The sequence below is a fragment of the Ammospiza nelsoni genome, chromosome 8, assembly GCF_027579445.1.
Source record: "Ammospiza nelsoni isolate bAmmNel1 chromosome 8, bAmmNel1.pri, whole genome shotgun sequence".
Lineage (NCBI taxonomy): Eukaryota > Metazoa > Chordata > Aves > Passeriformes > Passerellidae > Ammospiza > Ammospiza nelsoni.
The window spans coordinates 19,802,316-19,816,081 of record NC_080640.1 but is presented as its reverse complement, the minus strand read 5'-3'; the positions used below and the strand labels follow the sequence as shown (position 1 = coordinate 19,816,081).

Sequence of the window (13,766 nt, the reverse complement as noted above, 5' to 3'; positions counted from 1 at the left end):
GGTGTTGATGAGGTATGCCAGTTTGTCCCTTGGCTGAGAAAAGTGTGGACCCCGAGGGCAGGTAGTGACAGGAAAGTGAGGGGAACTGTCCTGGCACGGGAGGCCTAGAAAGCAGTGACTGAGTTTAAGCACTTGTTTTAACATCCTTTAAGCCAGCCCTTCAGCCCAACTCAATGAACACAAAGGTGTTTCCATTGTGCACAAGAGGAAGTAATGTGCCTGGCAAGCCACTGACCCTGACTTCCCAGGGCAGAGTTCTGAGCAGCTGCTTCCCACGTGGCTCACCGGGGTCCTTTTACAGCAGGATGGAATGGGGACCACATACCTACTCCAGGATCCAAACACACCAGGCATTTAAACTTTCTCTGCTCTTAAAGGCTGGTGGTCACACCAACAAGCAGAACTGGTGCTGAGCTAGGTGGCAATTTTTCTCCTGCTCACGTGTTTGGGGAATTGCCTGGGGCAGCAGCATCCTTAAGAAAGACAGAGAAGATGCAGAGGGTTTTTTCTTGTATAGGCAGGGTTTGCACATTTTGAGTATTAAGTGTTAATAAGTGTTCATTAAGTGAAGGAAGAGCAAAAACTGAAATATATTTAGACAATGCCAAATGTCTGGAGCAAGACACAAGATCTGCAGGAGTTAACACATTACCTCTAACAGAGTCAAGAGCCGCTCACTACACCAAGAAGCTATTTTTTGCACTATAAGTGCACTGCAGTGAAACAACTTCCTCTTATGTGACTCCAAACCTTCACCTGGACAAGCTGTACTCATGCAGACCACTGCCAAGTTAGCAAGAGAACCATTTCACAGGAAGCTGGAGTCCTTTGGAAACTTCTGTTTTCAGGAATGCAATTATCATGCAATTCCTCTTTGAACCCACACCTCTTTTTTTCCCCCTTGACCTGTCCCTCCTGTGAGAGGCTGCTGGCTGAGGCAGCACGGGTTCCCCCGAGCCACGCCTGCCCACACCCTGCCTGGCACCAGGCTCAGCAGGGCAACAGCCCCACAACACCCCCAGGCTGGCACTGAGACCCTCATGCAGAAGGTACTGCCTCACTTGAATGACATTAATACTGCACTGCTGGCATGGCAGATTGGGCAAAGGTAGCTAAAATATCTCTTCTAAAAGAGAAAAAATCCCCATACAGTCAGCTATCGGGCACAGGTCCAAGCCAACCCTGATGGATAGAACAGAACATATCCTCCCTGTCCTTTCTCAGCTGCTGGGGAGTACCCCCATAACATGTCATTAAATCCACCCCTTTTCCCACACTGTCACACAGATATCCAATGTCCCTCTGCATGCTACATCCCAAAACCTTGCTTGTACCAGAGTGAAACAAAACCTATTTAAGTCAAGAAAGTGATTTCATTGCAGAGTCCTTTTGTGCCATGCTGCATGTGTACAAAACAAATCAGGAGGTAATCAAGCAATCTGTCCAGATCCAGCCTTTAACTAAGGAATCAGGGAATGGGATGGAAAACAAGGTCTAATATGTATGTATGATGAAAGGTTGACAGTTATTTCATTGTGTGCTTCAGTGTGAAAACCACAGTGACAATGATACTGGAATGTGGTTTTCGACACCATGAATACTTCACGCCAGGTGGAAAGACCTTTAACATGCATGAGAAATCCTGTGCTTTGGGGGCTGCACAACTTAAACAAGATGGGCTCTGAAACTACTTACAAAAATCCTGTTCTCCCAGACAAGCTGCGGCAGAAGGAGATGAAATTATTTGCATGTGGGACATGCCTAAAGCCAAACAGCAGAGGAACACCTCTCCCAGCCAGGACAGCTCACTTGTGCAGAGCTGCACCTGCTCAGGGATCTGTCCTGCTACTGTATATTCTGTCTTCTGGGGAGTTTTTTGAAACAAGGCTCACATTTGACAGGCATCCTCCTTTGCAACTGCAGAGCATCTCAGTGGACACCGTAGAAGTAATTTTTATGAAAGATCTGGGATTGCACAGTAGTAACTGGGACATGAAGCAACAACACAATGGTCCAAACAACACAATAGTTTTAGGAATCACCACTAAATATATCTCTCTTGCTTTCCAGGTACCTAACTCAGGAATTGTAGTACAAACAGACCTTGCCCAAACCCCTCTCCCACCCTCCTTAGGGCAAGCAGCTCCCTGTGAACTCGTGCCTGACTTCTCCACAGTAGAGAAGCACCCTCTGCTCTGAAGATGCTTTCCATGAGTTCTGAGTTTACAAAGATGACAAGAAACACAGGATGCAGCTGTACACCAAGGGGATCCAGAGACACAACACCTTTCCACACTTGTGGATTTCTTTGGGTGGAGAGTTTTCTCATGACTGAGGAAATTGATGCATCCATCAAAATCTAAGCTGATGCTGACTAAGAGGTTTTTTTCTCTTCCTGTTACATCCTCTGCAGCTCAAGAGGGAATTTCCTGCCCAGTTAATGTTTGGAGAACACATGCCATGCTCTCAGCACATGGTTAAACGGGAAGGAGATCCAGCACAAGGAATGGCAGCTGCAGGGAAAGGGCAGATCTAGTGTGTGCCAAAAGCCACAGTGGCCCCAGTCCCCAGGCCAGGCTGCTCAAAGTCTATTTCCTTTCCTGGCTGGTTCCTTCCTATCCTTGTGCTCTGCTCCAGGACAACAATCTGCAGCTCAGCCCCAGCACCCCATGCTCCCCTCATTAACAAACTGGACTTTAAGGAAAAGGAGTCGATCTTCCTCAAGACTCCCAATTAAATGGTGAGATTTGACAATACTCTCACTGCCAGATGAGAGATGAAGCTGCAAGATAGAGGCATCTTTCCTTCCCTGTTGTACTGCAGCAGCAACTGGTTCGATACACACAGAGAACATGATCTTTCCCATGTCAAGGGTGTTCACAAGTTTAGACAAAAGCACATTAATAATCAGTTTCCCTTTTCTGCACTTTTCTCAAACTTGGACACCAAAACCAAGCATCACTTTTGTTTCTTGCCTGTGGGCTGTTTCTGATGAGGGCTAGAATTGGTGGTGTCCACCCTTTGGAAGGCTTCACTGCTGTTCATAATACAAGCACAAAATGGTAAAATCCTCCCTTTGGGTACATGCATTTACACTGGCATAAAAGTCCTAAGCATGCTAATGCTTTTTTCTGATTCAGTGCTAAGCTATTCAAGTAAAACATCTTGAGGCTAATATAGCAAATAAACCTGAGTTGAAAAAAAAAAACATAAAACACAGTTATGCTACTAAAACTTTCCAAGTGTAGGCAAAAATAATCACATGCAACAACTAACAACAGCTTTGTGGAGCCCTCTAGACTCTGAACATTGTCATATATTGTGTCAACACAGGGCATTTCCAATTTAATTGTCAGTTTCATACACACAAACACACCCTCTTGTGAGAGTACCTAGAGCATTGAAGTCCTGTGCTCGTTGCCAGCCATTTTCATTCCATGTTTTCCCTAGCCCACAGCTAGAGTACTTGTCTTGTACACATTCCAGGGGATATTTTATTCTTGTTCAAAAGCTTACTGTCACTGGGTTGTTTTATTTATTATATTTGGTAACACAGTCATTTCTGTTGGCCTCAAGCATTCGTTGAACACAAGGGGGTAAACCAAGCTTAGAAAGAGCCAGCTTGAGATGCCTTAGGAACTTCAATTTCTGACTGCATCATACACTGTGCTTACAACAAATGACATACTTTTCAGAACACTTTGGGCTGAAGCTATTTATAAACATCAGCATTGTAGCTTTTTTCCTTCTCCAAACTAGTTATTAAAAAAAAATTAAGAAAGAGTCTCCAGGTAGTATAGGAGTGTGCTCAGCAGTGTACAAAACAATGGAGCTCAATGGCAGAGAGAAAGGAGAGTGCAATGGTGCATGGGCAGCAGAGCTGAAGGCGAGAGGCTAATTCTTTGTCCTCAGAATTCCTTTGGCTGTGCTACTGCATTCATGCTAAGGCATCTGTATCTGCTTTCTGCTGCTCTAATAATTTAAATCTGCCCTCTGCAGCTGGGAGCTGAAAGGGGAGCCTGAGCTGGTTGCATGGGCTGAGCATGGCAGCATGTCAGACAGCAAGCACACAGCATTAACCACAGCACTGTTCTGGAAACAGGGACCTCCTCTCCCAAGGGAACCTACAGCTTTCCTTCTCACCAGCCCAAAGAGCATGGAAAACTTGGCTCTGTCCACACAACAAACCACAATCTTTGGTTTCCCAGAAAAGGAGGAATAGGTGCTGGGTGCACTGTGGGTGCCTGGAGTGTTTGAAGAGAATCAGATGCAGCCCCCCAAAACTCTATCTCACTGCAGTGGGAAGCAAGGTGAGAGCAGTAAAATCCTCCCAGCCTGAGGAGAAAAGATGCCTTTTGGTCGATGACACAAATTTGGGAGCTATTAATTATTAAATACAAGAGCAATGTGGTGGGAAAATGGGCAAATTGGATACCCTGCCTTTGAATTGTGGCTGGCTTCAGTCAGCAAAATCCAGTGACTGCTACAGCAAAAAGTGAACTCGCTTTAGTTGATACTTGACCTGAAGTGTGTGCTGCAGAGGCACAGGACTGCAGGCTGGTACCTGCAAAGCAATAGGGCAACTGGACTGACCTCCCCTGACAGCTCCCCTCTCACTCACTTTCTCATGGCATTTGTAGCACCACTCTGTGATATCCTTGGGGCCACTGATCCTATGGACAGCTGAAGTCCATGCAATTAGGTGGTTTAACCGGTGGAGCAGCACATTTTCAATCCTGAGAGTGCTCATGTCAGCAGAAATCTGGAAGGGGGAGCAATACAGGGACTGGTGCTGTCTTAGCAAGCAGAGACCCTATATAGGTTTGGGGGCTGCTTGTTGTAGGGAACTTTTACTCCTTAAACCTAGCCTAGGAGTAATTTCCCACACGTTTCCCAAGACAACGCTCCAGTGGGCTCAACCATGCCCAGGGCATCCCAGAACACTCCATGCCTGGCGTGCATGCTTGGAGTTCACTCCAGTATGGTGACAGTGCAAATCTGCCCATGGGAGCTTGCACCCAGCAGAGTCCTGACACTTCCTTCTCACCCCTCTTACCCATAGGCTGCAGCACCAGTGATAACCAAGGCAGTTTTCCATGATGAACACATAACACGCAATTTAAATAGAGAACAAGAAAAACTCGGAAAAGAAAAAAAAAAAAAAAAAAAAAAAACAAAAGCCAACAAACCCACTCTACTCTTTTACTCTCTCACCTCCCCACCCTAAACATTCCAGCCTTCCCTGCCACTAGAGAGGGGAGTTGTTTATTGATATTATGCAAGTACTGAAATATTTTTCTATTTCTTCTCTGCTATCCTTTTTTTTTTCCTCTCTCTCCCTCTCTTCTCCGGGGGTTGCAAAGGTAGTTCAAACCCCTCCAGTCATCTCGGCTTATCAGCCACAGGAGATACATTCCTCTGGGCTGCTCCCTTTATAAGTCACTGCTGGCCGGGCGCCCGCCCGCCGCTCCGCAGCCTCCGCGCCGGCCGCGCTGCCCCGCCATGCCCTAGCCCGGGCCCGCTCACCCACTCGGGCAGGGTCGGCAGCGATGGCACCCCCGCCCCCGTGCCCCGCCCGCCGCTGAGGGCGGCTGCCGCCGCCGGGATGTTCAGCTGGCATCGGAGCTTCACCCTGGGAGCGCCCTGGAGGAGAGGTGAGTCGGCCGCCCCCCCGGTCAGCCGGCGGCTGCCAACACCTCCCCAAACCCGCACCCCGCCACCCCTTCCTTCCCCTCAGCGCCGCGCGGACGATACTTAGGACAGGCTCATCCCGGCCCGCCCTGCTCCCGGGCCCCGCCGGACGGGCCCCGCGCCGCTGCCGGCCCCCCCATGCTGCGCTCGCTGCTCTCCGGCTGCCTCTGTCCCCTCGCAGGTAAGGCGCGTCCCCACCGCTCCAGCCTCCGGCCCGCCAGCCCCTGCTGGGGGCAAAGATCGCCCCTAAGGAACCGGTTTGATTTCCTCTAAAAACGGGCTTATTTCGCTTTGCTAAGCGTGCAAAACTTGGGAGAGAGGAGCAGGGCAGGCGGGAGCGCTGTGGCTCCGAGCGGTCCGTGCTGCCCAGGTACCGGCGCCCGGCGGAGCGGCCGCTCCCGGCACCGCGCGGCTCCGGCGCTCCCAGAGGCGGCTCGGGGCTGCCCTCCGCCCGTCACGGCGCGGGCACGGACATCGGCTCGGTTCCGAGGCAGCGTATCCCCATCCCACAGGGATTGCCGGGTTCCAAGTGTTTGACTTGCTCCCGCCTGTGCAGATGAGGTGACCCTGGCAAGAAAGGCAGCTATAGTCCTGAAGCTTATCACCTATAACTTTTTAAGCCTGTTGTGCCTACAAATTATTAGGTCTCAGTATGCCTTTTCCAGGCATAATGGAGCCACTATATTTTATACCTTAGCCAGAGCTGCAGGCGTTGAGATCACAAGCCCTACGTAGCAGAATTCTCTTAGGATCCCTGTTTATCCCTCAGCTTGGCTTGTGGCAGCTGTAAACGAGATCGGCAGATCGGCATGGCTGCACTGGGCTGGTTTGCTTGGCATACAGGTGGCTACAGACAGAGCTTGTGAGAGCGTAAGTGTAGTGTGCAGTGCAACAGCAGGACGGTAAAAATGTTGCAAACCCATGTGTTTGGGGCGGTGATACCTCCTGGGGTCCCGACCTTCCATCCTTATGCCAAACTCCTGCTTCTTTTGGGGTGCTGCAGCAATTGTTCCCATGGAGTCATCAGAAAGGACACATTATTGAAGACACACTGCCTAGATTGTGCTTCCCAGCTGTCCTGGTCTGGGGCAGCTACTTGGAGCTTTGTGTGAGCTGGAGCCTCTGTGAGGTGCCCCAGCAGGTCACTGTTCAGTGCTGCTGCCAGCCAGGCTGCTGAAGCACCTTGCTCTGCCTGGGCTCAGTCTGGAAACTGCTACCCAGTGACACCCAGTGAAAGGGCTCTAGAGCAATGCTGCTGTGAGAACATGCCAGCATCCCCCTAAGATATGGAGGGTGTTTGAGGGGTGTTTTGCAGTATGGTGGGAACTGCTCCTTTTTGCCCTGGATGTAATTGGACCATGAACTTGTTTCCTCCAAGATATACAGTGCAAACCTGATGGCAGGGTTAGGAGGTGAAAGGAAGCTTGCTCTTCCACATGGAAGTGTCCCTCATCACCCAGACATAGCAGTATTGTTAAGAGGGTAGGTGAAAGCTTTGGTGGGGAAACAGAGTTATCTTACAGAGCACTGAGGGATCAAAAAGAGGTTCAGCTAGAATTTATCCAAATAAGAAACAGCAACATCACTCTCTAATGACTTCAGCTAGGAAAAAGACACCAAATGTTATGCATGTCCTGATTTGGACACTGTCTCTATTCAGAAATAGCATTCTTGGCTCTTCCCTCACTGCAACTATAAAAGATTTCAGACATGCCAGAGCATGGTTATGCCTGTCCAGTGCTACCTTGTTTGAGCAGAAGCAGGTCTCCAGGGTTTTACCAAGGGACAGCAATGACTGTCATGAAGAATGGTATTAGAAAGGTCGCTGTTAAGCCATTCTCGAGTTCCTTTGGCCTCAGTTGAAGCACTGATGTCTAAATGGCCTTGGTCTTTGGGGCTATTGAACAGTTGTTTATCCAAGCCTATTATAGGCAATAAAACCTGAATTACTACATACCTGTCATCCCTGGGGGGCATGTTCCATCCTTGTAAAGGGCCTCCTGGCTCCTAGCTAATTTCTGGCTGAATAATCCTCTGTGATATGAGGCAGCCTGCAGATCAGATGTACAAGGAAAAGATCTAAATTAGACAGTTTTTGCCAATGTGTGATATATTTGTTTCTATTGTTTTAATTTTCTGCTCAGACATATCTCTGAGTTGTGTGCTAAATAATCTTTTGCTGTTATACAGGGCTGCTCATCAAAGCACTATTTCCTTTATTTAAGGTTTTGAACCTTTCTCTTGGAGGAACACATGGGAATTTCCAAGAAGGATTTGCAGGTCCTTAGTGGCAGCTGTCATCTCCCTGACAAAAGTCTCTCAAATAAGACCCATAGGTGATTGTAGGGGCTGAACCTCATCCCTCCCCCAGCCCTCAGGACCGGTTACATTGCAGAGCAGGGAGGATTTAGGCGCTAATCCTTGTGCACCAAAATTACCCCCGGCCGGGTTTTCCCTCCGGGTCCTAGATACAAAGAAATAAATTGCAGCGAGAATGCAGAAACGAGTGGGAGCAGCGCTGTAGCTGGTGCAGTGCTCAGGGCCAGGTGTTGGTCTAAAAACTGGTGACTGCCAGCCTGCACAGGTAACTGATAAACCAGGTGGTCTGAGGGGACCTGCTGTGCCCCGGGACTTTCTGCCAGAGGTCACTAATCTATCACACCTGTCGCTAGGTTTCAAAAACTTTACAGGTCACTTGGAATGAATAGGAGCAAGCTGTAAAAGTGTCAAGTGGCCTCTCTACTTGGAAATCCATTTCCTCTTTAGTTCACCCAACTATATCAATCAGTAAACAATCGATCAATCTCCCTCTCATTCTTCCTCAAATGCTTGAAAAGAGTTATAATTAGCTTCTCTTTTCTCAAACACAGATACTAAAGCAATGAATGTCTCCTCAGAGAGTTTCAGAGTCCTTGAACTCTGTTATCTTTCTCTCGGCATCTACTTTATATGGATTTATCATTACCAGCTGCACCTGTGGGGACCTATAACATTTCTGGTCACGTTATATTACCAAACTACAATCCTAAGGAACTTCACACACTTAACTAACATGGAGACTAGAGACCACCTTGGAGCCAAAGGATCTAAGTGTTTTGTGCTTTTTGTTCAAGGACTATCTGAAATCCAGCTTTGTCATAACTATTCCTTTGCATGCAACATTTTGAGCAAAACAAATTGTATATGTATATTCATGAATTCCATGTGCAATTCACTTCTCCAGCTGGATAAATTGAAGTTTAGGGAATCGAATATATTGTGCAAATACTGTTACAACACGGCAGCATGCTCCCCTGCAAATGTGAATTTTTCAGTCACAACTCCAGTAAAAAAAAAAAAAACCCAAAACAACAAGCAAACCAAACAAAATAAAACAACAAAAAACTCCGACCTTTCCTCTGACTGTGATTTTCATGCCTTCACAAGTTTCTGTTTTTATAGGTAGAAGTTGTAACTGGTGCACTGAAGACAACAGACCCTGTGATAAGGTTTCTGTATAAATTTTTCAGCTTGTGATTATCCTAATTACTTAGGAGAAGCCTTGCTCAGCCCAAGATCCGGCAGCACACTCAGCACGCTGCCTGAAAAGCATTGGGGAAGGCAGATAGTTCGCAGACTTTTGGTGACAAGTAGCACCTCTGCCATTGCCAGGACTGGGATCGACAGTCCGGTAAAGCACCAGGGAGTCGGGTGATCCCACCCCGTGGGAATCCATGGCAAAGCTGTGTGGAGATAGACTTTGCTCACAGAGAGTTAGTTGGTAGCGGTTACTGACTTTTTGGGGTGGGGACTTTGTTTGTTGGGTTGGTTTGGGGTTTTTGGAAGCGTAAGAGTAATTCTGTTCTAGTGAGCTCTGAGGCCCTGCAAGGCCTGCCTGAGCCCCCAGGGCTGCGCTAGGGAAGCTCTTCCCAGCCGGGGAGGGGACACGGCCCCCGCTGGCCCTGCGTGGGGGCTGCTCTGGAGGTTCCAGCACGGCCCCAGCGCCCGACCCCACCCTTCAGCACACGTGGGGGAAAAGTCATCAGCAAAAAATGCCTATTGTTTCAGAAAGGAAGTGACCCCTTCTCTCTTAAATGCTGGGAAATTGAGACCTCATCACTGGTGAGAAAAAAACCCACCTCTTCGAAATGAAAGGGAAATACCACCTGAGCCGTCCTGCCAGCAGTGCTAGAATGTGGCACAGTGACAAAACTGAGGGAGTCTTTTTGTACGGGAAGGAAGGAAAATGAGGGAATGCAAGGACTGAATAGGAGAGGCAGCCTCTCATTTCCACGTCATGAGTCTGACTCCAGTGCACTAGTCACTGCTATGTAATGATTCTTGAAAAGGCAACAATCATCTCTTAGTCTGTTACTTGGAGGCCACAGAACCATCACAGAACCAGTCCTGCATGGCAGGGTTTCATTCTTGGCACAGCTGGAGCCAGACAGGAGTTACTAGGCAGGCTGTGTCCTGCAAAGGACACTGAAAAACCTTTTCTGGCACTTCGCATGTGCACCTCACTCCTGTACTCAGGGCTAAGCAGAATAGTAGGAGTGCTGTGGTTTGAGGTTGGTCTTCCTTTGCAGGGTAGCTGTGCAAAGTCCCTGCTACACCAACAACCCAAGTCATTGGTGATACCCTCTATTTTTGGTGGCACAGTAAAGTGGGAATGTGCTGGCCTTATAAACTGCAGTGCGTAGGATGTTGCATGTCTTGTGGCATGTGTGGCACACAGTAGCAGGGAGAGGAAGAGATTCTCTGAGTATCTCTGGGCTGTTCATCCTATACAGACCTACCGATGGGTTCGCTGTGCACATGGACCTTGCAGCAGTTCTAGAGACGAGCACAAGGCTGCCATGGCTCTACCTCTGCTATCCTTTATAAGACAGTGGTAGATGGAGACAAGCAAAGCTTTGGCTCCAGTTGTGCCATGTTCAACAGAGATTCTCCCCATGCCAAGTAGCCTAAAAATCAGGATGAACATTTGAGACAACAGGTGGGCAGAGACTGGAAAGGAAAAGAGCAGCAAAGGGCAGTGCTGGTATGGTATGTCTCTCTACTGCCAATAGCAGCACTCATTCCACTGCTAGCCTGACCTCTTCCTGTCCACCAGTGCTTCATTAGTTGCATACATCAGAAAACCACGTGCTATTATACTTAAGTCAGTGCATCAGAGACCATGGACCCTCTCAGGGATGTAGCAGAGCTTAACAGGTCTTGCACTGAAGGAATTGCCAGTGAAACACAACTTTGAATCACAGGCATAGATGCAAAAAAGAAAAAAAACAGACATAGGTTTCAGTACTTTGGAGCACGGGGAGTTGGATATAGACTTTGGCTTGGTTTACTAGAAAGGTGGGAGCTTTTTCAAGAATTTGGCTTGAGCAGGATTGGAAATACAAAGGAGTTGTTCCTGGGCAGTTGTTTGAGTTAAATCTCATGCATCCAACTTACTTGGGATAAAGAAATTGCTTGAAAGCAATTTTATATTTAGGTATCTGCCCTCCTTCTCCTGGTCAGTAATACACCAGGCCGAGTCCTGGCAGCTGCTAGTTATTGTGCTACTGGAAAAATAACTTGGACTAAAAAGTCCCAAGAAGTGAAGCCTTGGGACAGGAGATGATTGGGAGGGTATTTACCTTTGAAAGATTTAAGTTTCTCTATTAGGCTATGCTAACTGCAACATAGAAATATCCTAGAAAGCAATTTAAACGTGATGCAGAGCAAAGTTCTAGAGACTTAGGTGGAACACATCTGCTCCTTTCGCTCCCTACCAATTACCTCAGGTGTTAGCTAGTTCAGTGTCACCACCTTCTTGTGACTTGGGAAGCAGGCTGATTCTCCAGCTTTACAGGCACAGGAAACCCACTTCCCAGGGCTTCACATGATCACTCACCACCAGTTACAGACATGTATTTCAATCCAGGGAATCCTGTATACCTCTAGGGTGATTACAGAGCCATATAACTCTTTGAAAGGCCTACTAGTCAAGTAGCACAAACTACCCTGAGACAATGTTTGGCCTGGGCACACATGTTGAATATGCTTCAGGAACCTGTACTGATTCTGAAACATGCACACAAAACTCCACTCCTTCCCTGGCTGCCACACCAGCGTAGCAGCCAGTTTCCTAAAAACTACAGCATTTGCTATCTTACCCCCACCCTAGAGGGGTGTGGAAAACCGGTCCAGGGGACAAGAAACAAACAACAACAACAAAAATCTTGGCTGGATTCCCAGGAACAGCAGCGTTAAACCTGGCTGGCCTCCAGCACGGGTAAATTACATCTTACCATTGTTAATGGCACCGTTCAGCTCTCTGGAGTTCTTCACACCTGCTTTCAGAAGCCCCCGTGCAGAGTTGTTGCAGCCGTACCCCTGCAGCACACTCCCTCCAGTGCCAGGCAGGAGTTATCTCCCTTCCTTGCTTTACTCAGGGCCCCTGGTACTGCTGAACAAAGCACTTACAGGCCAAGCCCTCGGCCAAAATGAGCTGACACAGTTCTGTTAAGGCCCTGGAAATGAGTTAATTTATAGCAGCTGAGGGTCTGGGTCGCTTTTTTTTTTTTTTTTTTTTTTTCTTTTCCCCTCAATTAAGCAGATGAACTTTAATTGCACCATTCTGGTGTTTGTTAGCAATATGCTTGAAAGAGCTAAGTGTTTTTGTATGCCTCTTTTGAGATCTGTAGCAGGAACAATCTGCTTCTTGGAAGCCCCATGGTTGAGATTCTATAATCCAGTTAATAGAGAGGAAGAAGAGAGACTCTTCTCTCAGTGAGGTGCAGCAAGAATAACCTGAGTTTCAGGTCACTGCCTTAATCACTGGAGATCTTTCTGCTGTAGCACAGATGACCTCACTGACCACAGGAAAATATTATTGAATGAATGAGGATGAGGTGCCAAAGTGTGTTGCAAAATCCTGTTGTCCTTTTCCAGTATTCTGCTCTTGTGGTAGGGGGATGATAACATTTTGCCTCATCATAGGGTGTTGGAAGAATAAATCAGAAATGCTCTGTGGTTTGCAGGACCTGACAGTGCTGAGAGCAATGGTTTGCAGCCTAGAACAGATTACCAATTTTTGTAAAACCTGTTGCTAGTGACCACAGTAAGGGGAGACCAAAGAACTGTTGTTGGCACCAAGGCGGCCATCCCACAGAGGGTCAAAGATTTCATCTTATTTTCTATTCTTTCTACTCCAGCCAAACCTTCACATTGCAGCTTTTGTAGTCCTAAAAGATATGCAGTAAAGCATCTGACATCTCCTTCTGTAAGTAGCAAGACCTCATTTTAATATGCTGCTTCCTGATTTTAGACAAAGCAATATTTGTGTAGGCCAGGGTGAAACCAGTTAAGCAAGGAAAAACAGGGGCAGATTGAAAGAAGTGAGAGAATCTCCAGTCAAAGGAAAGCATGGCATGATTAATAAGTGAGAACAATCAGTCTGTGGGAAAAAACTACCATTGCATGTAGTAATTCCTGGTAAGAGTGACAGCTGTATGGTTTGTTCCTAAAAGTAATTGCAGGAATGCAGCTGCTCTCCTCCTGACTCTCGGTGGTTTTGTTGGCCAGCTGGGTAGTGAGGCCATCAGAAGAGCCTGTAAGCCTTGTATTTTTCATGCAGATACAACATTTTTTGTCTGGCTGCCAAGAGTTGTTTGCAGCTGAGCAGGTAGATCCTCTTGACTCCAAATCAAAGTGACTCAGTTCCACCTCCTCCTTCCAAGCCCTGGCACCCAGCTCCCTCTTAGAGCTGATGTTTTGCTATATGTGAAGCTGCAAACCTGTCACCCTATTCTTTATCCTCAGGTCAGGGTCCTTCATACATATCCCAAAAGGGGAAGAATAACAACAGAGCCCAGCACAGGCAGCTCCTGATGAGCTTTCCTGGGTAATGTCTTTTTCTTGTCCCTCATCACAGCAACATCCTGGTGTTGTATTGCTGAGGTCTAGCACTGACTGTGCCAAACATGGCTCTTGGCACTAGGAAGATGCTTGTGAATCCTGCTAAGGGAGGCAGTGCAATTCTCTATATGATAAACAAATCTTATATAAGGGGTATTAGGACTATGTACCACAAGAAACCCATCAGATTA

The 13,766-nt window shown here is 47.5% G+C and overlaps 1 protein-coding gene across 1 annotated transcript in view; it reads left to right on the top strand.

Moving 5' to 3' along the window:
• LOC132076525 (uncharacterized) overlaps positions 1 to 13,766 on the top strand; it is a 52,194-nt gene that overhangs the window by 15,705 nt on the left and 22,723 nt on the right. The window contains exon 2 of the mRNA XM_059477659.1: positions 5,440 to 5,654. Within this exon, the coding sequence (XP_059333642.1) occupies positions 5,440 to 5,654 (215 nt within the window). The remainder of the gene's footprint in view (positions 1 to 5,439; positions 5,655 to 13,766) is intronic.